Genomic DNA, 24,523 nt, shown 5'->3' with positions numbered 1-24,523 from the left:
TTCCTCCACTTCTGGTAATGTTTTTTTTTTTTAATTGATTGTTTTAATTTTTATCCTTTTTAACACCACAGGGAAAAAAAAACCAACAACCTACCATTGCAGTTTTAAGCTATGTTTTCCTTCAATTCTAGCAGATTTGGAAATTATTTACCTCTTGCTTGATTTTTTATTTTATTTTTTTTTAGTATTTTTAACACGCAAAAAACCCAAACCCAAATCCCTAACAACTTTCTCCTAATGTCTAATGTATGAATCAAGGGCTGGAGCACCTCCTTAAGGGGACAGGCTGAATGAGTTGGGGCTGTTCAGCCTGGAAAAGAGAAGGCCCCAGGGAGACCTTAGAGCTGCTTTTCAGTATCTGGAGTGGACCTCCAGGAAGGCTGAGGAGGGACTGTTCAGAAGAGGCTGTGGGGATAGGATGAGAGGCAAAGGTTTGAAACTGGAGCAGGGGAGATTTAGGTTGGACATCAGGAGGAAGTTCTGCACAATGAGAGTGGTGAAAGACTGGAACAGGTTGCCCAGGGATGTGGTTGAGGCCTCATCCTTGGAGACATTCAAGAGCAGACCTGATGTGGCCCTGGGCAGCTTGATCTAGTTGGAGGTGTCCCTGCTCACTGCAAGGGGTTGGATGAGATGACCTTTGAGGGTCCCTTCCAGCCCGATGCAATCTGTGAATATACAATGGACTGAGCTCACTCCTCACAGCAAAATATTTTTTTTCCTGTCATGTTGATATAATTCCCAGACAGACATCATGTGCATCACCTTTAGACTGAGTAAGCAGCCTATTTAGAGTTAAAAAAAATTCTACATGAACTTTCTACATAAAAATAATTAACAAAATGTCTGTATTCTGCTACCTCTGGAGGCTACAAACCTGTTAATAGAATTGTTTGGGTTGGAAGGGACCTTAAAGATCATCTAGTTCCAACCCCCTGCCATAAGCAGGGACACCTCCTCCTAGCCCAGATTGCTCATGGCCTCATCCAACCTGGCCTTGACCACCTCCCAGGGAGGGACAATGAGATAACCAAGCAACAAAACCAACTTAAAAATGGAAGAAAGCTTGTGCAAAAAAGAATTCAGTACCTCTCTTGCTTTATCAAGCAAACATTGGTATCTCTTTAACAGCTCCTCCTTCTGATTTAATCTTGCTTGCAGGCTTGCAATGACTTGGCGAGTAATTTCCATGGCACGATGGTAGTCTGAATCATCCTCTGGTTTCCCCAGCTCAGCCAGGATTTTCTCTCTTTCTGATGTTGGAGGTATTTGAAGCCTTAGTTCATTTATAACTTTGTCTCTGGATAAAACATTTTGTTCAGCTTTCCACAGAGCGGTTTCCTTCTCTTTTAATTTCTGCAACAAAAAGGCAAATTTTGCATTTTCAGAATTCAAACCACTGCAAAAAGTTTTTACCTTTTAATGAATGTAATTGTCTATATGAAACTCATTCCATTACAAAAATGGATCTAAGTAGACTTACAAACATAAATCCATAACCTCCCTGGGCAGGCTATTCCAGGGTCTCACTACCCTCATACTGAAGAACTTAAGATCCAATCGAAACCTCCTCTCCTTCAGCTTCAAACCATTCCCACTTGTCCTATTGCTAGACATCCTTAGGAAAAGTCCCTCTGCAGCCTTCCTCTAGGATACCTTCAGGTATTGGAAGGCAGCTAGAAGGTTCCCCAAGAGTCTTCTCTTCTCCAGGCTGAACAACCCCAGCTCCTTCAGCCTCTCCTCAGAGCAGAGGTGTTCCAGTCCTTGGATCATCTTTGTAGCCTCATCTGGACTCACTCCAACAGAGGCCTTCTTCTGTGTCCTCCTTCTGCTGGGGACACCAGCGCTGGAGGCAGGACTGGAGGTGGTGTCTCAGCAGAGCAGAGTCAAGGGGCAGAATCCTCTCTCTTGCCCTGCTGGCCACACTCCTCTGGATGCAGCCCAGCACACAGCTGCCTTCTGGGCTGCACGAGGGCACTGCTGGCTCCCATTGAGCTTCTCATCTATCAACACCCCCAAGACTCTTTCTTCAGAGCTACTCTCAACCCACTCTGCACCCAGCCTGGATTTGTGCTTGGGACTGGCCTGACCTAGAATGCAGGACCTTGCACTTTAACTTGTTGAACCTCATGCGGTTGTCACTGGCCCACTTCTCAAGTCTGTCAAGATCCTTCTGGATGGATCCCTGCCCTCAAGTGAGTCCAGTGCACCACACAGCTTGGTGTCATCAGCAAAATGTGATTCTATTACTGACATTTTATCTGTGTTAAATACTTCTAAGGGATTGAACACACCTGAGTGACATTTATCAAAGGATATTCTTTACATAATAAACCCTCAAGTGCACAGAAACACAAACTTTGTCCCTTTCTGTTAAGCGATACATTGAGTTACCTCTTCCAGTGATCTGCAGGTTGCCCTGGTTTCCAGGATTGTTCGAGTATGTTCTTGAATGTTTCTTAAAGCCAACTCAAGCTGTTGGGAGAGTGGCAAAGCAGGGTCTGGAACTGATCCTGTAGCCTCTTCTAACTGCAGAGAAAAAAATCATATTCCTGTGACCTGATAGGCTCAGCAGCACCCTTTTCAGAGCTATCTTTGGTTAGTTCAGTGCAGGTACCGTCAGAGCTGTGTTAAGCACTTCATGCTGCTGCTGATCATGCAGGTCTAGCTGGTGCTGGAGTTCTACCTCCCTCTGGTCCCAAGCCATCTGTCTTTCTTCATGGAACTGCAACAAATGTTTGAAAAAGGTATTTGGAAAATTTATAACCAATTTAAACAGCAGGAAAAAAGAAGATACCCAAGTGTAAAATACTCAAATGTGACATTAAAAAGAATTAGGGAGCCAAGACAAAAATGTCTGTGTTAAAAACTTACCGGGAAGGATCTTCCTTTTGAGAAGTTGTGAAATAAAGAATAAGCTGCTTCACAGAATCACTGTGGCTAGGAAAGACCTCTAAGATCAGCAAGTCCAACCCTACCAACACCATCTCCTTGAGCACCATATCTAGATGGCTTTTAGATACCTCCAGGAATGGTGATTCAACCACTTCCCTGTTTCAGCCTTTGAGAACCTTCTTTGGTAGAGAAGTTTCTCCTAATGTCCAACCAAAGCTCCTAATTCTCTACCAGCCTGCAGAAAGACATACCTTGTTCTGCTGCACGATTTCTTCTTCCAGATTATTGATTGTACTCTCATATTCAGAGATGATGTTACGCAAGTACTTCACCTCTTCCTTCTGCTCAACTACCTCTCGTTTGAGTTTCAGCTCCCGCAGATGGAGTTCCTCCATCTTCATATGCCATTCGATCACCTAAAAGTCAATGACACACAGTACTATCATTTACCAAGGCCAAAGGCCAGCTAGATGGAATCATCTTCATGTCTGGGTTGGAAAAGACCTCCAAGATCATCAAGTTCAGCATTCAACCTAACACCACCATGGCCCTGAAACCATGGCCCCAAGTGCCATGGCCAGAGGTTTCTTGAACACCTCCTGGGATGGGGACTCCACCACTTCCTTGAGCAGCCTCTTCCAATCCCTGACCACTCTTGCAGCAAAGAAATTTTTCCTCTTCTCCAGGCTAACCCTCCCCTGGCGCAATTTCAGGACATTTCCTCTGATACTAGGGAGAAGAAACCAAAGCCCACATCACTGCAACCTCCTTTCAGGTAGTTGTAGAGAGCAGTGAGGTTTCCCCTCAGCCTCCTCTCCTCCAGATTAAAACAACCCCAGGTCTCTTAGCCATTCCCCAGCAGCTGCCCTCTGCCTTTGAGGCAGGATGTCATTTATCAGCCCAACAGAACAAAGATATTCTGCCTCTTTAAGCTTTTACTCTTCCCTGGAGTGAGAAGGCCTGGCAAGAGTATGGAACTGCAAGAGGAATGTCTGAAAAGTGCCACAGACAACTGGAGAGCAACAGATTTCCCCCAGCACTGACAGAAGTGTCATCATAGAATGGTTTCAATTGGGAAGTACCTTGAAGATTATCTGGATCCAAGTCCCCTGCCATGGGCAGGGACACCTCCCACCAGCCCAGGTTGCTCAAGGCCTCATCCAACCTGCCCTTGAACACCTCCAGGGACAGGACATCCACAACATCCCTGGGCAACCTGTCCCAGTGTCTCCCCACCCTCAGTGTAAAGCTAATTCCAAGCTGTAAAGCAGCAAACCTTTTGAGCTCCTCTTGGGTCCTTCAGTGCACTGATTAACTCTTCTAAGCCCTTCAGTTTTAACTCCAGCTCCAGGGCTCTGTTCTCTGCATTCCGACGTTCCTCTTGGGCATGCTGAACTTCTTCCAGCGCCTTCAATTTGTCATTCTGCAGCTGAATCATTGTTTTAGAGAATTTTTCTTGCTGTGCTAAAGGCAAAGCACCACTGAACTGTCGTCTCAAAGCCTGAACTGTCTGCTGGAGATATTTGGCTCTGTTCCTTCCTTCCAGCCTGGCAAAGTACAAGGCTTGCTCCCTCTCATCAAGCTTCTGCTCTAAACGTAGGTTATGGATCTCCATCTTCTGCAGTTTCAGTTGGAGTGTCTCCAATTTGCCTGCAGCAACAGATTCACTGCTTTGAAGGGCTAGGATATGTTGGTGCAGTTTTGCAGTGGTTGCTTTTTCATCTGACTGTGCCTGAGAAGAGGTTCAGAGAACAAATGGATTTTTCACTTGCAACATGGTCATGCATTGTGCATCTACACAGCAACATCTCTTCTCTTTTTGATCTATATATGCACTGTGCATGGAAATAGGAACATCTTTTCTTTATTTGATATGTATATATATATATAGTGTATGGAAATACAAACATCTTTTGTATTGTATTTGATACCTATGCATTGTGTATGCAAATAGAAACAAGCTATTATTGTTTGTATTTTATTTATGCATTGTATATGTAAATCATAAAATCAGAGAATGGCTCAAGTTGGAAGGGACCTTGGAGATTGTCTACTCCAACCTCCCTGCCGTGGTTAGGGAAGCCTCTCAACTAGCCCAGGTTGCTTAAGGCCTCATCCAACCTGGCCTGGAACACCTCCAAGGGAGGGGGCTTCTACAACCTCTCTGGGCAACCTATTCCAGAGCCTCATCATCCTCATACTGAAGAGCTTCTTCCTAAGATCCAGTCTAAAACTACTCTCCCTCAGCTTCAAACCACTCCCCCTTGTCCTGTCTCTAGACACCCTTATGAAAAGTCCTTCTGCAGCCTTTCTATAGGATACCTTCAGCTATTGGAAGGCAGCTACTAGGTCTCTCCAGAGTCTTCTCCAGGCTGAACAACCCCAATTCCCTCAACCTGTCCTCATAGCAGAGGTGCTCCAGCCCTTGCATCATCTTTGTGGCCTCCTCTGGACTCACTCCAACAGCTCTGTGTCCTCCTTCAGCTGGGGACACCAGAACTGTAGACAGGTTTGGAGGTGAGGTCTCAGCAGAGCAGAGTAAAGGGGGAGAATCCCTTCTCTTTCCCTGCTGGCCACACTCCTCTTGATGGAGCCCAGGACACAATTTGCCTTCTGGGTTGCATGAGGGCACTGCTGGCTCCTGTTGAGCTTCTCATCTATCAACACCCCCAAGTCTCTTTCTTCAGAGCTGCTTTCACCCCACTCTGCACCCAGCCTGTATCCCAAGAGATTCTTTCTGCTAATCACAAAGCTATATGAGGTCTACTGCATATCTTGCAAATGGACAAGTCTTGTAAAAGATAATCAGAATATCCTGACATTGGCCATGAGCTATGAATAAAATAGGAATAAATATTGCCTAAATAACAGAAAAATGCTCAGGATGTGTAAGAGCTGTATAGATAGGAATGGAAAAGAAATGGAGAAGGGAATAATTAATGTCATAGAAAACTGATCTACAAGGACCAGCTTGCTGAGATCCTTCTGAAATGCTTTTGTAATTCCCTAATTCAATATAAAATTATTTTGTTTTCACTCCAGGGGAAAATAAAATCCAAAGTGTTGTTTAATAATGGCTGAATTTTACCTGGTAGTCCAAAATTTGCATTCTAAGAGATTCCACTTCCTTATCTCTGTATTGCTGGCGTGCCTCCAGAGCTTCAACTTGCATTTGGGCTATATCAGACACTTCTCTTAACCTTGCAGAGAAAACAAGAGTATAGTGTCACCCCAAACCACTGAGTATCTTACCAGACTAAGAAATGATGTTGAATATATTTGACACCTCTGTTCTTTTCAGCAAACTCTTCTCTACTACTCAGGGTCCTTGTTATGATAATTCTTCTATATTGCCTCTCAACTTCTTCACAGGACATGTTCCTGCAAGTTATCTACAGGTCTGATAGCAGTAACTTATTCCAGGAACACAATGCCATGGTTCCTAGCAGAGCTAAGCATCTCCATCCTTTATTTCTCTCTTAACTTTAGGACATTTAGTAAACTGTAGAAGAAAAAGACTTGGGGGTCTTGACTGAGGAGAAGCTCAACAGGAGCCAGCAGTGCCCTCATGCAGCCCAGAAGGCAGCTGTGTGCTGGGCTGCATCAAGAAGAGTGTGGCCAGCAGGGCAAGAGAGGAGATTCTGCCCCTTGACTGTTGTGGTGAGACCCCACCTCAAATACTGCCTCCAGTGCTGCTGTCCCCAGCAGAAGAAGGACACAGAGCTGTTGGAGTGAGTCCAGAGGAGGCCACAAAGAGGATCCAAGGACTGGAGCACCTCTGCTGTGAGGATAGGCTGAGGGAGCTGGGGGTGGTGAGCCCAGACAAGACTCTTGAGGGACCTAGTAGCTGCCTTCCAATAGCTGAAGGTATCCTACAGAAAGGCTGCAGAGGGACTTTTCACAACAGTGTCTAGAGACAGGACAAGGGGGAGTGGTTTGAAGCTGAGGGAGAGTAGGTTTAGACTGGATCTTAGGAAGAAGTTCTTTGGTTTGAGGGTGGTGAGACTTTGGAATAGGCTGCCCAGGGAGGTTGTGGATGCCTTCTTCCCTGGGGGTGTTTAAGGCCAGGTTGGATGATCCCTTGAACAGCTGAGTCTATTCCAACCTCCCATGGCAGGGAGGTTGGAATAGATGATCTCTGAGGTCCCTTCCAATGCAAACCATTCTGTGATTCTATGATAAATGCTCCAAAAGTTTCATTCTCAATTCCCTTCTCTGCTTCCTCTAATCTAATCCCTCATTTTCACTGAAAACATCCTCAGTCGTTGTTGTTTCAGGAACACAACAAGATTTACATTATTTACTCCAAGACAAATGTCCATGTCAACCGACGTAAAAAGGTTGGCTTTTCAATTTATGATCCAAAGCCCACCTCAAAATTTTTAGTTAATAACAGCTCCCTCCCTGCAATTTAATCTTTGAGGTATCTCTGCCTGTCAAAACAAGAACTGAGATTTTCATACATTTAAAGGAGGCTCTGGCACAGAAACAAAATCAACTTTGATCAATTTGTTTATAAAACCCTACTAAAAAGTATTTCAGTCCACACTTACCCATGTCTTTCCAGGCCAGCACTTAATTCCTTGCTCAAACCACAATAAGCAAATTACTTACTTTATAGTCATGACTCAAAAAGCTTAATTTTCAAATTTAAATTCCAAATTTGGCACACATATGACAAAAAAAAAAAAAAAAAATTAGGTGCTAGGTAATATCTAAGTAGGATAAGCCTAGGAAGCCTAAATTTTTGCATGCTTCCAAACATGCTGCACCAGAAATTTGTCACTTCAACACTTACTTTGACACTTCAGTCTTGAGCTCCACCTCATGCTTCTCCAGCTCCATGATTTGCCGTCTGTCTGCATCACTTACTGCCTTACTTACGCTCTTGGACAGTTCATCTCTTAATTCTTCTTCCACTTTCTGTGCCTCCAGGTTGATTTTGGTGAGCTTAAAAAATAAAAACAACAAACAAACCAAAACCAATAAACCATAAAAGCAAAACCAAACGGTATCCTAAGCTCACAACTGCTCCCAAACCTGGAAAGAAAAAACAGCACCTCCAAAAGTACCTTTTTCAGTCATCACAAAAACTATTCAGCTTTGTTCAAAACCCAATCTCCTTTCTCCTTTCCTTGTGGATGTTTGCAGCATCCACAAACAGGCTTTGAAGATGTGCCAAATGAGATCTCAACCGATTTACCTCAGCAAACTTGGTTTCCAAGTCAAAATTACGTTCCTCTAGCTGCTTTACAGTGTTCCTTAGGTGCTCATACATGCGTTGGGAATGTTCTGCTCTCTGCCTTTCATTCAGCTCCTTCATTTCCAGCATTGTGATCTTCTTAGATATGGACAAAATCTCACTGCTGGTTATTGCTTCTGTGGCCTTGTCCATGGCATTGTCATCCCCTACATTAAAAAAAAAAAAAAGGTATGTAAGTTAAGGCATACATAAGCTGGTTGGCTGTGAAAACTACTTGCACCATGAAACTGAACATGAGTTTTGCTTTATCTTTCTTGGATGACTCCATCAGAGTTCCTCTAGTAATTTTTTAGGGTTGTTCAGCCTAGAGAAGAGAAAACTCTAGCTGCCTGCCAGTACTAGAAGGGATCCCACAGAAAGGCTGCAGAGGAACTTTTCATGAGGATGTCTAGCAACAGGCCAAGGGGGAATGGTTTGAAGCTGAGGGAGAGTAGATTTAGACTGGGTCTTAGGAAGAAGTTCTTCAGTATGAAGGTGGTGAGAGTCTGGAACAGGTCACCCAGGGAGGTTGTGGATGCCTCCTCCCTTGGGGTGCTCAAGGCCAGGTTGGATGAGGCCTTGAGCAGCTGAGTCTAGTTGCGAGTTGTCCCAGCCCATGGCAGGGAGATTGGAGTAGATGATCTCTGAGGTCCCTTCCAACCTAAGCCGTTCTATGATTTTTGTGTATATATAAATATATATATAGAATAATACTTATCTATATTCAATTGCCAGACTGGAGGTGTGCTTATCTTGCCTTACTACATATCAGAAAAGTATCCAATTTGAATCAAATATCACAGAATGAGAGCATCATGGAATTGTTTGGGTTGGAAAAGGCCTTCAAGATCATCTTAGAGGTCTTCTCCAACCTTAATGATTCTGTGATTACTTTTCCACAGGACACACCATTTCATTTTTCATGTTGTAACAGAACTTTCATACTTGCCCAGTTTAACCATCTGTTCCCAAGCCTGTTCTACAGTGTGAAGCTTCTCCTTTGTGATCTCCAGTTCCTTACTCAATGAATTTATCTGCGACCTCAAGGACTCATTCTCACGCTGCATGACAAAAACAGAACAAGAAACTATTGAACTGCAGCAGAGTTAATGTTTTAAACGAACATTTAATTTAACATTTAAATTACCTTTACCTGTGCACAACCCATAATCTACACACATGACAACAGAAGGGCTTAAAGTTCCCTCCTAAGTGTAAAAATGCTAATCTTGCCTCTCTGTATTGTATCTAACTGCCTTAGTGTCATGGCGTCTTGCCATGAATGTTGATCATCACTGACTGATTTCTCCAGTGTTTAGAATTAAAATGAAAATTAAATGAAATTAAAATTTGTGAGCCACTGTTTGTCCCACTAAATACTTCATTAAATACCTTATTAAGAATGGGAAAGAAAGGTTTTTTTAACAGGGCTTGTAATAATAAGACAAGGGGGAATGGATTTAAAATGGAAGAAAGGAGATGGAGACTGGAGATGAGGAAAAAATTCTTTCCAATGAAGGTGGTGAGACACTGGAACAGGTTGTGAAGGGAGGCTGTGGATGTCCCCTCCCTGGAAGTGTTCAAGGCCAGGCTGGATGAGCCCTTGAGCAACCTGGGCTGGTGGGAGGTGTCCCTGCCCATGGCAGGGGTTGGAACTAGATGGTCTTGAAGGTCCCTTCCAACCCAAACCATTCTACAATTCTATGAAAATTTGACAGCAACAGCCAGACTGACTCCAGTATCTCATAGAATCATAGAAATGTTCTGCTTGGAGGAGTCCTTTAAGATTATCAAGTCCAACCTTCAGCCTTTGACCACCATGGCCATTAAACCATGTCCATACACGTCTTGAATGCCTCCAGGGATGGTGACTCCAGTGGCAGCCTGTTCTATGCCTGACCACTCTTGCAGGAAAGAAACTGTTCCTCATATCCAACATAAACCTGCCCTGGCACAAATTCAGGCAGTTCCAGCACTGGGACTTACCTTCTATCTTCCCATTAAATGAAACACAACAATGCAGACTGAATGTATAAAGAAGTTTTTCCCTTCCCTTAGGGTTCAAACACAAGACAAATATTACCTCCATGTGATCCATATTTGTTGTCCTTTGGACCAGTAAGTTGTCTTTCTGCAGCATGTCTCTGTATTTGGCAGTTAGGGCATTGTACTGCTTATTAGCCAGTTCTAGCTCAGACAGTGGGACACTGCCATCCAAAGCTTTTTGCAGAGCTGCAACCTTAAAGCTGGCCATTTCCTATGAAAATAATCAACAGCAAGTGTTAGTTAATCAACAGCATGGCTGTTCATGGAATCACAGAACGGCTTAGGTTGGAAGGGACCTCAGAGATCAACCCTCCTGCCATGGGCAAGGACACCTCTCAACTAGACTTGGCTGCTTAAGGCCTCATCCAACCTGGCCTTGAACAAGCTCAGGGAAGAGGCATCCACAACCTTCCTGAGCCTCACCACCCTCATACAGAAGAACTTCTTCCTAAGATCCAGTCTAAACCCACTCTCCCTCAGCTTAAATCTATTCCCCTTTGTCCTACTGCTAGGCATCCTGATGAAAAGTCTGTCTCCAGCCTTCCTTCAGGCAGCTAGAAGGTCCCCCTGAGTCGAGTCTTCTCTAGATTGAACACTCCCAGATCTCTCAGCCTATCCTATCCTCAAAACAGAGGTGCCCCAGCCCTTGGATCATCTTTGTGGCCCCCCTCTGGACTCCTAACGTCCAACCTAAACTTCCCCTGGTGTAACTTGATGCCATTTCCTCTTTTCAAATCAGTTGTGATAGGAAAGAAACCAACCTTCACCTCACCCCAACCTCCTCTTGGGGAGCTGTAAAGAGCAATGAGGTCTCCCCTCAACCTCCTCTTCTACACAGTAAAAACCCCAGTTCCCTCAGCTGTTCCTCCCCAGACCTGCTCTCCAGACCCTTCCCTAGCTTTGTTGCCCTTCTCTGGACAGGCTCCAGCCCCTCAAGGTCCTTCTTGGGAATGAGGGGCACAAAACTGAACCCAGGATTCAAGCCCCAAAATGGACTGAAGCCAGCCCTTGAGATGCTGATTTAAATACAGAGTATTTGAACAGAATTTCTACCAGCATTTAACAAGCATTTGGGTAACAAATTCAAGAAATGAATACTGCTTCCATTAAAAAAAAAACAAACAAAAAAACAAATGTATTGATTGCCAACTTGTAGAAATAAAAAGGTGTCAGGTTTCTGCTATAAACTATACCTTGAATCGTTGCAGGTTTCCAATCCTGCCCATAACTGCAGCCTCCATCTGTGTTATCTCAGCCTTGAGTTTTTCATTTTCCTTCCTAAGATGCCTTTCTGCTTCAAGCACAGTGGTGTAACGCCTTGTCAGGGACCTCTCATTAACTTGTAGAACAGTTATTTTCCTATTATTTTCTGCCAGGACTTTTTTTGTTTCATCAGGATCCAGCTGAAGTGCACTGAGTAAATTCTGTGAAACAGATTTTTTGGAGTAAGAATCTTGGAATCATAAAACCATCAAGGTTGGAAAAGAACTCTAAGATCATCCAGTCCAACCATCAACCCAACACCTCCATGGCCATCAAACCATGTCCCAAAGTGCCATGGCCACACATTTCTCCAACATTTCCAGGTATGGGGACTCCACCACCTCCCTGGGCAGCCTCTTCCAATGCCTGACCACTCTTGCAGCAAAGAAATCTTTCCTAATCTCCAACCTAAGCCACGTTTTCATTGATCATTCACAGTAATTAATTCAGAGAAATGTTTAATGTGAAAACGTTCACCAGATCCTAATCCAAATTCCATGCTGCCATACATCTATGTGTGGATACAAACTGCTAGTTACATTCCATTAAGAAATCAATCAATCAATCCCCTTCTGATTTGAATTCAGCAAAATATTCCCCAGCTGGCAATTTGTAATATTTTATAAACCCCTCTGTTCTGTGTCTTAAAAGCCTTTCTGAAACATGAAAGCAACAGAATTACTTACAGAATATGCCTTTAGTTTGATAGCATCCCGTTCTTCTTGCTCTTCTAGCTTTTTCTTTTCTTCTTTCATTTCTTCTGATTCTTTCTGCCAGCTTTCCTTTTGACTAAAACACAGCAATTAGATATTTTCGTATAGAATGAGAGAATAAAGCAATGTGCAAGGTCTTGAATCTAGGTTGGGGCATTCCTTGATACCATCCCAGCTGGGGGGATGATGAGATTGAGAGCAGCCCTGCAGGAAAGGACTTGGGAGTGCTGGTGGTGAGAAGCTGATGAGCCAGCAATGGGCACTTGCAGGCCAGAAGGCCAATGGCATTCAGAACCCACCTGGATGCATTCCTGTGAGTCCTGCCCTAGCTGATCCTGCTTTGGCAGGGGCGTTAGGCTGGATGATCACTCAAGGTTCCTTCCAACCCCTACCTTTCTATGTTTCTATGACACATGGAATACATATCCAAGAGCAGCAGCTTTTATGACACTAAGCAAACAGCAGCAAGCCTTGTATTCCAAATTCCTACCCATTTAGATGGTTGAACTTCCACAGTTCAGAGGAGGGAACAATACCTTTGATATTCTTTATACAGCAACCCTTGCTGATGACGAATCACTGCAAATTTTCTCTTGTAGCCTTCTACTGCATCTTCAAATTGCTTCAGTAACTGCTCTTTATTTTCCAGTTCCTAATGATTATTTGCCAAATAAAAAGATTGATTAATATAGATTTTAAACATGAAAAGACTTGAAGCTGGAAAGAGGTTTTCAACATGGAAGGATTAATTGAAATCCCTTGGGCTTTTCATGATAGATGCTTTTGTCATGAACAGTGTGAGCTGCAGGTATTAAAAACCCATTGTCTTTGGAAGGCCAGATGAAAAGAAGTCCAATAAACTTTGGCATTCTTATTAAAAAGTGTAAACAGGGCAGGAAGACACTGTGGATTAGAGCCCTCAATGTTCAAAACACCATGACAAGGAACGCTGAACAGCAAAGTGATGTTTTCTTCTCACATTCCCAACTAATCTTCTACTTTATAATCATACGCAGTTGAAAAATAGTCTTTAAATCAACAAAAGTGATCAAAGATGGAATGATAAAAAGCATATTTCGGATAAACAGTGGGATGAAAATTCAAGCTGGTAAATAGAGACCTTTGCTGTACTGAGAAAAACTGTTCAGAGCAGGATTTGCAGATGCAGACTGAGGAGTGGAATCCACAGAGCAATGAAAGATGCTCTGAACAAGTGCCGAAGTAGAAGGAAGGGAGTGCAAATCTCTAGATCAAAATTCAGATTTCCAACAAAAAAACGTGAGTGCAATAGTTACCTTCCAGGCTTACAGCACAGCAAAGTATTTATGAGATTTAAAAATGGCCTAAATAGATTAATTGGATGTCACAACTTAGTGAGATGCTGGAACAGGTTGCCCAGGGAGATTGTGGATGCTCCCTCACTGGAGGTCTTCAAGGCCAGGTTAGATGAGGCCTTGAGCAACCTGGGCTAGTGGGAAGTGTCCCTGCCCATGGCAGGGGGGTTAGAACTAGATGATCTTTAAGGTCTTTCCAACCCAAACCATTCCATGGATCTATGAACTTCAAAAGAATTTTGAAGAGCTCTGTCATGCCCATAGTTGGCATGGTACTGGACTTGGAAAGAATTAGCTGTGTATCACAAATCTCCATGACATCAAGGAGTAAATGAGTTACCTGTACAAGATGGATTAAATATTCATTCAGAGAATTAATGGCATTAGCACTTGAAGGAACCATTCCCTCTGGATAAGGCACTGTTTGGAAGACAACACTGGCACCTTCTGCCTGACGTAATGAACTTATTTCATGGTTCAGTTGTTCAATCTAAAGAAAAGAAAGAAAAAAACCCCAAAGAAGTAGCTCTTGCTAGTCAAGTAAAATTGAATTGAATTCAATTAAAAAGACCCAACAACTAATGGGTGTTAGGAACAAGTTCTCTGGGTTGTGGGATACTGGAACAGATTGCCCAGGGAAGTAGTTGAGGCCCTATCCCTGGAGATATTCAAGGTCAGGTTAAACAAATGCTCTGAGCAACCTGATCTAGTGCAGGATACCCCTGCTCACTGCAGGGGGGTTGAACTAAGATGACCTTTGGAGGTCCCTAGAAGAGATCCTAAGATGCAGTCTAAACCTACTCTCCCTCCCCCTTGTCCTGTCCAGTTTCCAGGCACCCTGCTCAAAGCCTGCAGTGTTCATGGGGTTGTTGTGACCCAAGTGCAGGACTCAGCACTTGGCTTTGTTAAACCTCATACCAATGACCTCAGCTCATCAATCCAGCCTGGCCAGATCCCTCTGAAGCAGAGGCTTCCTACCCTCCAGCAGATCAACATCCCATCCAATTTAGTGTCACCTGCAAACTTACTGAGGGTGCCTCAACCCCTTCATCCAGATCATTGATAAAGAAGTTAAAGAGAACTGGCTCCAGCACTGAGCCCTGGGGAACATCACTGGTGACCACGCACCAACTGGAGTTAACTCCATTCCCCAACCACTCTTTGGGCCTGGCCATATTCCAAAAGCAAAGCAACATTTAGAAGAGGAAGACTTGGATGGAAAACAGACAAACTGGTAAATCCAACACATAAATTTGATTACCATTTGTATAATTAAACTGTTTTCATAAGCTACATTCAGCATCTTACAGACTGTGTGGGTTTGTCTGATACCTTTTCATTTGCACTTGCCAGCTGGTTAGAGAAATTTGTTGCCTCCTTCTGAGCCTCTTCCAGTTCTTGTCTCAGTTCTTCATTTTGTCCTGTAAGTTGGTCAACCTGAGCTTTCAAGTGCACACCCACATCACACATTCCCTCTGAATTCCTTGATTCCATGGCCTAAACAATTAACAAAACAGAGAAAAAAAGGTGCAGAACAGCTTTATTTTTCATAATCAACTGGAGGCCTCAAGTTCAGAATAGTGAAATTAGCAACAAGTATGAAATCTTCATGGTTTTAAATCTGCTTCTCCATTTCCTGATGCTGTGTTTGCCATTGACATAGATTAATTTTTTTTTTCTGCAAATATGCTTGAATAAAGAGGTTTGTTTTTTTCCTTAAACACCGCCTACAGATAAAAGACAGGCAAATGAAATCTTGCCTAAACATTTTGGCTGGGACAACAATTTTACCTAAGACTTTTATGCTATGCAGCTGAAGATTTCTTGTTTTAAAAAAACAAATCTTTTTTGGCTATCTCTATTCACATTTTTAATGTGCATTTTGCAAGAGGCCATATCACACTATGGACTCCTACTTGTAACTAAGAAAGCTAGTATTTAATTAAGCAATAACCCAGGAACTGAGGAAGGAGGAAAAAAAGGCTGTAAATCCTATAAAGCTAAATAATACTTGAAACAGGAAGCTCACGTTAACCAAACGATCCAGACTGGAGATTATTAATACTGTTTCTCCTCCCTTCACACCAGGATCCTTTTGCATTTCCTTCACAGCTTGCAGTATTTCTTTCATTCCTTGTTCTAGGTCTTTATTCTCTTCTGACAGCTCTTTTACTGTAAGAGAAATGGTAAATGTGTCTCTAAAAAGCACTGAAAGAATGAATGACTGTCTTTTGCTTCTGGTTTTGATATATACAAAGAATGTTCCTATCATGTATAGACATTACCAATTAGGAACTTAAAGGCAGAGCTGCTAGGAACATCCAGAGAGTGTTTTCCTGGAGATGTACCAAGAAAACAGTCACAAAAAGGTAGGGGCTGAAATGACCTCTGGAGGTCATGGAGTCCAGTCCCTCTGCCAAAGCAGGACCACCCAGGGCAGGTCACCCAAGAACATATCCAGACGGGTCTTGGAAGTCTCCAGAGAAGGAGACTGCAATCTCTCTGGGCAGCCTGCTCCAGGGCTCCAGCACTGTCCCATGAAAGCTGTTTCTCCTCATGTTGAGGTGGAACTTCCTCTGTTCCAGTCTGTGTCCACTGACCCTCATCCTATCACTGGGCACCACCAAAAAGAGCCTGGTCCCTTCTTCTTGACACTCCCCCCTCAGATATTTACAGACATTAATAAGATCTCCTCTCAGCTTTCTCTTCTCCAGACTAACCAGCCCCAGGGCTCTCAACCTTTCCTCATCAGACACATGTTCCAGTCCCTTCAGCATTCTCACAGCCTCCATTGGATTCTCTCCAGCAGTTCCCTGTCTCTCTTGAATTGGGGAGCCCAGAACTGGACACACTATTCCAGGTGGGGTCTCTCCAGAGCTGAGGAGAGAAGGAGGAGAACCTCCCTTGACCTGGTGGCCACACTTTTCCTGATGCACCCCAGGATGTCATTTGCCTTCTTGGCCACAAGGGCACATTGGTGTTCCATGGATAACTTGCTGTCCACCAATACTCCAAGGTCTTTCTCCATGGAGCTGCACTGGTCCCTGGGGTTATTCCTCCCCAAACAACATTCCTCCCTAAAACAATAGTGAAATGCTTCATGGGAACACATTTTCCTTTATTGAATCTTCCAGTTTTCAATGTTTCCTGCCACATCTTTCTCTTCTTTAGCAGCCTGTCTGCCTGCCTTTCACACATGCAGAAATGTGACTGCCTTGGAAATGTTTGGGTGTAACAAGGAAATGATTGTGACCACACAACAACTAAATAAGCAAGTTATCTGCAAATATAATATTCCCTACCTTTAAAACACTTTGCAACTTACATTGAGATTGAAATTTGGCTATGACAATCCTGTTCGTCTCCAAATCTTTCTCTCTCATACTTAACTCATTTGCAAGATACTCATTCTAAAGACACAAGCAAAGAAAACACAAAAAAATGGGAATTTAGGAATTTTCATGTTAGATTTTTCATCGAGACTGTGTGGTTAAAGGAGAATAAATGCTTGCAAATCTTGCTCATCTACATATATTCACCAGGGAAATCCCACAGTATCTAAAGCCAAATGAAATGTTCTATAGAATTAAGCAAAGAAAGAACCTCACCTTCACAGCAAGAAAAGAGAACATTGTTTTTACTTGGAAAGAGAAATCCAGTTAAGTTTGGGACCTTGCTTTATCACAGAGTCACAGAATCATTTTGGTTGGGAGAGACCTTTAAGATCATCAAGTCCAACCTTTCTTTAACATTACCACATCTGGGGCTAAACCATGGCTCTCAGCACCACATCTCTGCCTCTTCTAAACCCCTCCAGGGATGGGGATTCAACCACCTCCCTGGGGAGCCTGTTCCAGCCTTGGAGAACCCTTTCAGTGAAGAATTTTCTTCTAATGTCCAACTTAAACCTGCCCTGTGAGGTTGAGACTTGGGATCTTCCTGGCCAAAGGAAAATGCCCAGAGCTGCTGGCTCTGCTCACTTCTGTCCTTCCCCAAGTTCTCAAGAGAGAAGGCAGGGAGCATCCCATCTCATTTTGGGCCTCAAGCACCCAGGTGTTTCCCCAGTGCTTAGGGCTCTGAAAGGTTTGATCCTGATGCTTATGTGGGTCACACCCCAGTATCTGAGGTAGAGCCATGGAGCAGAGAGAAGCCAACCTCTCCAGGGTACATGCCCCAGCTCCCTGGGGTTTGAAGACAGCTACAGACAGAAGACAGCCCCATCCTGTGCTGGCTGTCCCAGGAAGAGGAAGCTGTCCCAGGGCAGGCAAAGCAGAGCTGCCAGTATCAGCACTTGGGAAGGGAGCAGCTTCCTTCCCCTGCTTCCAGGAAGGAGAGCTGGCAGGCAGGGTAGGTCCTGCAGGCCCTTCAGATATTGTGTGGGCATTTCCTTGCTTCGAGTGACTTTGGGGAGTGAGCTGCACCCCAGACAGGGCCATGTCAGCTGCTGGCAGGCCCTCAGCTGGCTGAGAGGAGAGAAGATGCAGCAGCCACCCTGGGAAGATGTGGTCTGAGGTTATAGAGTACACACAGCACCTACCTTTGCTTTTACTTCAGCAATATCATGTCTGTGCATGAAATCCAACTTCTTATCTCTTTCCTCCTCTTCAGTCAAGCCATCAGTTATCTGCACATCAGCACCACTCAATCCTAATTGGAAGGAAATGTTCATGCAATAATTTATTATGAATTTTTAATTAGCCTTGTTAGGAAGTTTTAATTGGTCTGCAAACAAGGGAACATATTCCCTTTAGGATACCTAAGTTCTACTTTTCTGCCTGCAAGGGAAAGAGCTGCAAACCTTTCCTTTTGAGCACATTATGCTTCCCTGGGTCGCTCAGAATTGAAGTGTTAAGGTTTTTTTGAAGCACACACATTAGATTTAGTGGAAAAGGATTATATAGATTTACTGGAAATCATGGCAAGATCAACCATCTAGTCAGTGACACAACTCTCAGTCATGCATTAAAAGCCATCACAAGTCAAAAAGCTACTGGGCTGTAAGACTATGGAAATCCAAAATCACTCACCTCTTCTTACAGACTGAATGAAATGTATCTGGCCTTGTAATTTAAACATGTGACTATGTTATACCTACTCATATTAGTTAGTACAGACAGCAAGCTCTGGAAAGAACAATTTATAATGAAAAAATCCTACCTGCTGTTGCAACTTTTCTCACTTTCTCCTGAGCCAACTTCCGAACCTGTTTTTTCAGTTCAGTTCTTTCCTCTTCCAGCCTTTCAATCTGCAAAGGATGATTCACAGATCAGGGTTTTCATTTTGTTCAAACACATTGGTATTCTGTAGCAAAAACTAGATTTGTCACTTGCCTCTTGCAAAGGAATCTGGTTTTCAGCTCTGTATTGTTGCTGCTTCAGTGTTTTGCTGTTTCTGAACTCATTTAAATCAATCATTGTCTTTGGCTCAAGACCTATAACACATTAGATGGTGTCTAAGTATTCAATATAGAGGAAGATATATAATTATTAGAATGCTGTTGATTTAAATTAGAACATAACTAGTGGAAGGTGTCCATGACCATGGTAGGGGGTTGGAACTAGATGATCTTTGAAGTCCCTTCCAACCCAAACCATTCTACAAATCAATGAATTAAAAGAATAATGTTGGTAGTTGAATATAGGTAAGTATTCTATAAACACATTTACATATACACAAAAATCACAGAATGGCTTAGCTTGGAAGAGACCTCAGAGATCACCTACTCCCATCTCTCTGCCATGGGCAGGGACACCTCTCAACTAGACTCAGCTGCTCAAGGCTTCATCCAACCTGGCCTTGAGCACCCCAAGTGAGAAAGAATCCACAACCTCCCCAGGCAACCTGTTCCGGTCTCACCACTCTCATACTGAAGAACTTCTGCCTAAGATCCAGTCTAAATCTACTCTCCCTCAGCTTCAAACCATTTACCCTTGTCCTATTGCTAGACACCCTTGGGAAAAGTCTCTCTGCAGCATTCCTGTAGGATCCCTTCAGGTATTGGAAGGCAGCTCTAAGGTCCCCCCAAAGTGTTCTCCAGGCTGAACAAGCCCAGCTCCTTCAGCCTCTCCCTCAGAGCAGAGGTGCTTCAGCCCTTGGATCATCTTTGTGGCCTCCTCTGAACTCACTCCAACAGCTCTGCGTCCTTCTGCTGGGGACACCAGAACTGGAGGCAGGATTGGAGGTGGGGTCTCAGCAGAGCAGAGTCAAAGGGCAGAATCCTCTCTCTTGCCCTGCTGGCCACACTCCTCTGGATGCAGTCCAGGACACAATTTGCCTTCTGGGCTGCATGATATGTAGTAATACCAGAAGAAAGCATAATTTTACTTCAGTTACTCAAAGTCAAAAAAGTGCCACCCAAAATATTTATGTTTAGATTCTTTTGTGTCAAATTCAGCCTGTCCAAATTTTTTCCTTGTTTTTTTTTCAATCTAGAATTACAACTTCAGCATGATATGGTTTCCAAACTCCATACTATGAAATTAAACAATCCAAGAGGAATCCAAACAAAAAAACCTCAGCAAAACCTCTTCTCCTACTTTCTTCCCTCAATGCAACCTGTAAGCCATATTTAGTCATGTCCATTCACCTTTGGTCAGGCAGTTTGCCCTAACTAGCTAAAAATACTTGCAAATATTAGCAGAATATATAAAATTATTTCCAACTGGTTAGTAGATATCCATGACAATGTTACTTCAATTCCTTCACAATAACTGAGAACAGAATGGATGTCTCATACCTAAACACTCCCTGAGTTCTTCATTTTCATCAAGAACATCATTTATTTTAAGTTCAAGTTTATTGACTTCCTGAATCAATGTTTCAATCTCATGATCTTGTATTTTGATTTGCCTTTTTAAAGCTTTTATTTCAGCAACAGCCTCTTCCAAACCATATATTCCCTGTAAAAACCCAAATGGAAAGTGAAAACCAAAAAAACAACTGACAGGAGATGTAAGAAAAGAAAGGATGAATCTGCCTTTCATCCTTAAAAAGGAGAGAAAAGAGGCAAGAAAATAAAGGATGAATCTGTCTTTCATCCTTAATAAGATGAGAAAAGAGGTAAGAAAAGAAAGGATGAATCTTTAAACAGGTGAGAAAAGAGTTTTGTTCAGCTTGTATTCTGCGCTATCCATAGTAAGTCAGGGAATAAAAAGCAGATCCCACAAAACTGTCTTTTGATTAAAAAATGAGTCCTCTTACCACAAGACTCTTCAGAGAATCTTGAATGTTCAATTACTGTTCAACAGACCTCAGAAGCCCACGTGAATGTTAAACCTGAGATGTAAAAATTGCTAAGTACGGCTAACAAATGACATGCGTGTGGGAGAAAAAAACCCCAACCCATTAGCATCAAAACTCATCAGCTTAATTTGTAATTAGAACACAGTCAAATAAAAATGGAAGACCAAACTGTTAGATCTAAAAATCTGACACAATATGCTGTCCACTCTGACGAATTGGTTACCAGCTCGTAGTCTCTCATTCGTTTCAGGGTCTCAACAAGTTCTTTATCCTTTTCTCTAGCATCTGCTTCTGCTAATTCTGCTGATTTCTCAGCCTCCTTCGTTCTCTCTTCCAGCATTTTTATTTTTTCTTGCATATCCTTAATATGATTCTGCTGAGCAAGAGATGAGTGACCTGGAAAAAAAAAAACCACAATAACGAAACACCTTGATCTGTTTACAGTTCAACTAGGAGTTCTTGCTGTCAGCCATGCATCAAGTAAGGAACTCCTCAGATGATGTTATTCATAGAATCATTGAACTGTTTGGTTGGAAGGGACCCCCAAAGGTCATCTACTCCAAACCCCCACCAGGCAGCAGGGACATCCTCCACTAGATCAGGTTGTTCAGAGCCTTGTTAAGCCTCATCTTGAATATCTCCAGGGATGGGACCTCAACCACTTCCCTGGGCAACCTGTTCCAGTGTTCCACTAACCTCATGGTGCAGAACTTGTTCCTAACATCCAACCCAAATCTCCTCCACTCTAATTTCAAACCATTGTCCCTCATCCTATCACTGCAGACCTTTGGAAACAGTTCCTCTGCAGCCTTCTTGTAAGCCTTGTTCAGGTACTAGAAGGCCACTATTAGGTCTCCTGAACCTGCTCTTTTCCAGGCTGAACAACTCAAGCTCCCTCAGCCTGTCCTTGTAGAAGAGGTGCTCCAGCCCCGTGATCATTTTCACGGTCCTCCTCTGGACCCACTCCAGCAGGTCCATGTCCTTGCTTTGCTGAGGGTTCCAGAGCTGGATGAAGTACTCCAGGTAAGGTCTGGCATCTAAACTGCTATCTAAATACAGTTACTGGTCATAAATAAATGTAAACTCTTTACAAATGTTTACTAAAATGGAAATGAACAGAAAAATTAGAGACTAATATTAATCAGATGCTGTAAAATTTTTCCCCTATGTTTCTAGGAATAAAGAATGCACAGAAAATTGTGGGTTTCTTATTTTTCTTTCTATAGGCATTACAGAAATCAATGTCTCTAGACAGAATGTCATTATAGACATTAAAAAGGTCACATTACCTTTATCTTTTTGGAGACCATTTTTTAACTCCTCGAAAATAAATGCATTTTGCTCCATTTCTTTGGTGTACTGTTCAACTTGCTCAGTGAGCAATCTGATCTGAGCATCTCTGTCTTGTACACCCTACATAAACACACACACAAAAAGAGCCTCCATTAAAGAATTCTTCTTTACCAACAGGCAAGCTACCAAGAGAACCCACCACACAAGAAACGAAGGAATTCAAAGCAGCTAAAACAGCAAGTGAAGAAATCCAAAGTAGCTAATAAAACATCTTACAGAATATCAAATATGCTGTACTTACAACATAGAGATCAGATATTATCTAGAAGTTTGGGATATAAAGGCAAAGCAGGAAAAATAAAAGAAAGAGTAAAAATAGAGCATTCAAACACACACACACACAAAATAAAAGCAGTATTTCAAGAGGTTCCTGAAAAAATTCAGGTTTCTCACAGCTTCCTCATCCAGCTTCTCAAAATCCACATCATGCTTTGTTTTGCTTGCATGTACATCCAGAAGTACACAGTGACTGGGAAAGTAACTTCTATTGAGCTATTTCTGTGCTTATACATGAACTTCAGAGCTCTCACAGGGAGATTAATTTGATGAATGGAAAAAGGAAACCCATGAAACTTCTGTATCTCACCATACTTCTCAGGCTACAAGGGCTCACAAATGTCACAGCACATTTATTTACAAACCTTGAAGCAAGACAGGAAATCATCCTGCTGTCATATGCTATACTTTCTATAATATCAGCATTCCTATTGGCCTGTGGGATTTAGATATTTATTCTTTTTCATTTTTTCAAGGTTTTTTTGCATGAATGTGAGAGATATTTAAATCCTACCTAGCTTGTCCACAGGCTGAAAAAAAGACTTAACAGTATGGCATCAGGTGAGACACAGGAAGACAGAAAATTAGACATCAGGTAAGACTCTTCCTTGACTAATAGCTTTAAAGAAAAGAAACTAATCTATCATTTAACAAACATTAAATTATGGATACTTAGATGCTCAAGCAATCACTCCACTAGTAGATAAAATAAATATGGAAGTAACAAAACCAACCATCCATCAAGGGCCCAGTTCATAAACACATCAAGAGAAGTTTCCTTTGTGTATTGTCTGTTAAGCTAATTCTGTAGTGGAATGAATGAACTCGTCTCATAATTCTCAAGTAATAATTAGGATATATTAGGAAGAATACTTAATACATATTCTGCTGTTGGCAAACTATGAAGACTAAATAATTATTTGCTCTGTAGCATATTTAGTGAATGATGATTTTTAGGTGTGTGATGTCTCACATAGACTATACCATACCTGCTGAAGGGCCATGATAATGTTTCTGTCTACATCAAGTTGGGCCATTTTCATTTTCTCTTTCAAGTTCAACACCATTTGCTGATACTCTAGCAGTTCATCATCTTTTGAAGCTAAGATTTTCTGAAAAGAAGACAAAATACCATCAGAACTCTTGAAACAGTTCCTAATAACACCAAAAAAAAAGAAGTAGGAAAAGGTACCTTCCATTCTTCAACTTTTTCATTCACAGCTGCCATGAGTGGATCATCTTCCTCATTCCTTGCTTTCAGTTCATCTGAAAGTTCCTGAACCTAGAAATGAGATCTGAATGAGCATCATTCCGGAATATATCTACCAAAACACTCCATCAAACAGGTATCATTTCATAGATTCATAAAATGGTTTGGGTTGGAAAGACCTTAAAAATCATCTAGCTCCAACCCCCCTGCCATGGTCAGGGACACCTTCCACCAGCCCAGATTGCTCAAGGACCCATCCAGTTTAGCCTTGAACAACACCTCCAGGGAGGGGGTATCTACTACCTCCCTGGGCAACCAGTTCCAGTGTCTCACCACCCTCACTGGAAAGAATTTCTTCCCAATATCAGTTAAATTTATCTAGTCTAATTTACCTACTTTGCCTAATTTAACAATTAGAATTACAGCAGCAAGGGAAGGTCATAACTCTTAAGAACAGGGTATGACTAACATTTTGCACAAAAATCTTGTGATCTGCAGTCAGGTTTTAAAATTTGCACTAAAAATGAGAGCATTTCAGTAGACCCCTGTGCTTTTAACTGGGTATGCTGCATGTGTTTTAATTTGAGCTAAGTCATGAAAATCCAGTATAAACCTAACAAGGAAAGAAAAAAAAAAACATTCAGTAACACAAGTCAGCTCTTACCTGAAATTTGTATTGCTCTTTCTCTTTTCTTAACTGGTCCATAGCAATATCTGATTGTTGCACAATGAGTTTCATTTTGTTGTATTCATCAGTCATCTTCTCCATTTCTTGCACTGATTCCCACAGATTCTTCCTCATTTCCTGGTTCTGAATGTCCAACTTCTCATTAGCTTCAGTCAAATTCTGTGAAATCAAAGAAAAAGCTGCTTTTTAGAAGTGCACATCTTAATACCTGAATCAGCACAAACTGCTAGCTACCTCAAATGTAAGACTTGAAAGTCTCAC

General features: G+C 42.4%; 1 protein-coding gene across 1 annotated transcript in view; it reads right to left on the bottom strand.

Annotated features, from left to right (window-relative positions):
• CEP290 (centrosomal protein 290) overlaps nt 1–24,523 on the bottom strand; it is a 51,109-nt gene that overhangs the window by 21,205 nt on the left and 5,381 nt on the right. The window contains exons 9-34 of the mRNA XM_054386762.1: nt 24,239–24,421; nt 23,557–23,646; nt 23,354–23,476; nt 22,025–22,148; nt 20,959–21,131; nt 20,230–20,392; nt 18,824–18,924; nt 18,651–18,738; nt 18,031–18,140; nt 16,819–16,903; nt 15,523–15,665; nt 14,826–14,990; nt 13,834–13,983; nt 12,696–12,811; nt 12,133–12,235; nt 11,377–11,607; nt 10,221–10,394; nt 9,087–9,198; nt 8,099–8,304; nt 7,694–7,845; nt 5,984–6,095; nt 4,172–4,627; nt 3,147–3,311; nt 2,618–2,725; nt 2,395–2,529; nt 1,090–1,356 (exon numbers count right to left, since the gene is read on the bottom strand). Coding sequence (XP_054242737.1) covers nt 1,090–1,356; nt 2,395–2,529; nt 2,618–2,725; nt 3,147–3,311; nt 4,172–4,627; nt 5,984–6,095; nt 7,694–7,845; nt 8,099–8,304; nt 9,087–9,198; nt 10,221–10,394; nt 11,377–11,607; nt 12,133–12,235; nt 12,696–12,811; nt 13,834–13,983; nt 14,826–14,990; nt 15,523–15,665; nt 16,819–16,903; nt 18,031–18,140; nt 18,651–18,738; nt 18,824–18,924; nt 20,230–20,392; nt 20,959–21,131; nt 22,025–22,148; nt 23,354–23,476; nt 23,557–23,646; nt 24,239–24,421 — 4,035 coding nt within the window. The remainder of the gene's footprint in view (nt 1–1,089; nt 1,357–2,394; nt 2,530–2,617; nt 2,726–3,146; nt 3,312–4,171; nt 4,628–5,983; nt 6,096–7,693; nt 7,846–8,098; nt 8,305–9,086; nt 9,199–10,220; nt 10,395–11,376; nt 11,608–12,132; nt 12,236–12,695; nt 12,812–13,833; nt 13,984–14,825; nt 14,991–15,522; nt 15,666–16,818; nt 16,904–18,030; nt 18,141–18,650; nt 18,739–18,823; nt 18,925–20,229; nt 20,393–20,958; nt 21,132–22,024; nt 22,149–23,353; nt 23,477–23,556; nt 23,647–24,238; nt 24,422–24,523) is intronic.

The sequence above is a fragment of the Indicator indicator genome, chromosome 14 (assembly GCF_027791375.1).
Source record: "Indicator indicator isolate 239-I01 chromosome 14, UM_Iind_1.1, whole genome shotgun sequence".
Lineage (NCBI taxonomy): Eukaryota > Metazoa > Chordata > Aves > Piciformes > Indicatoridae > Indicator > Indicator indicator.
The sequence above is the reverse complement of the archived record's forward strand: the minus strand, read 5'-3'. Positions and strand labels throughout refer to the sequence as shown.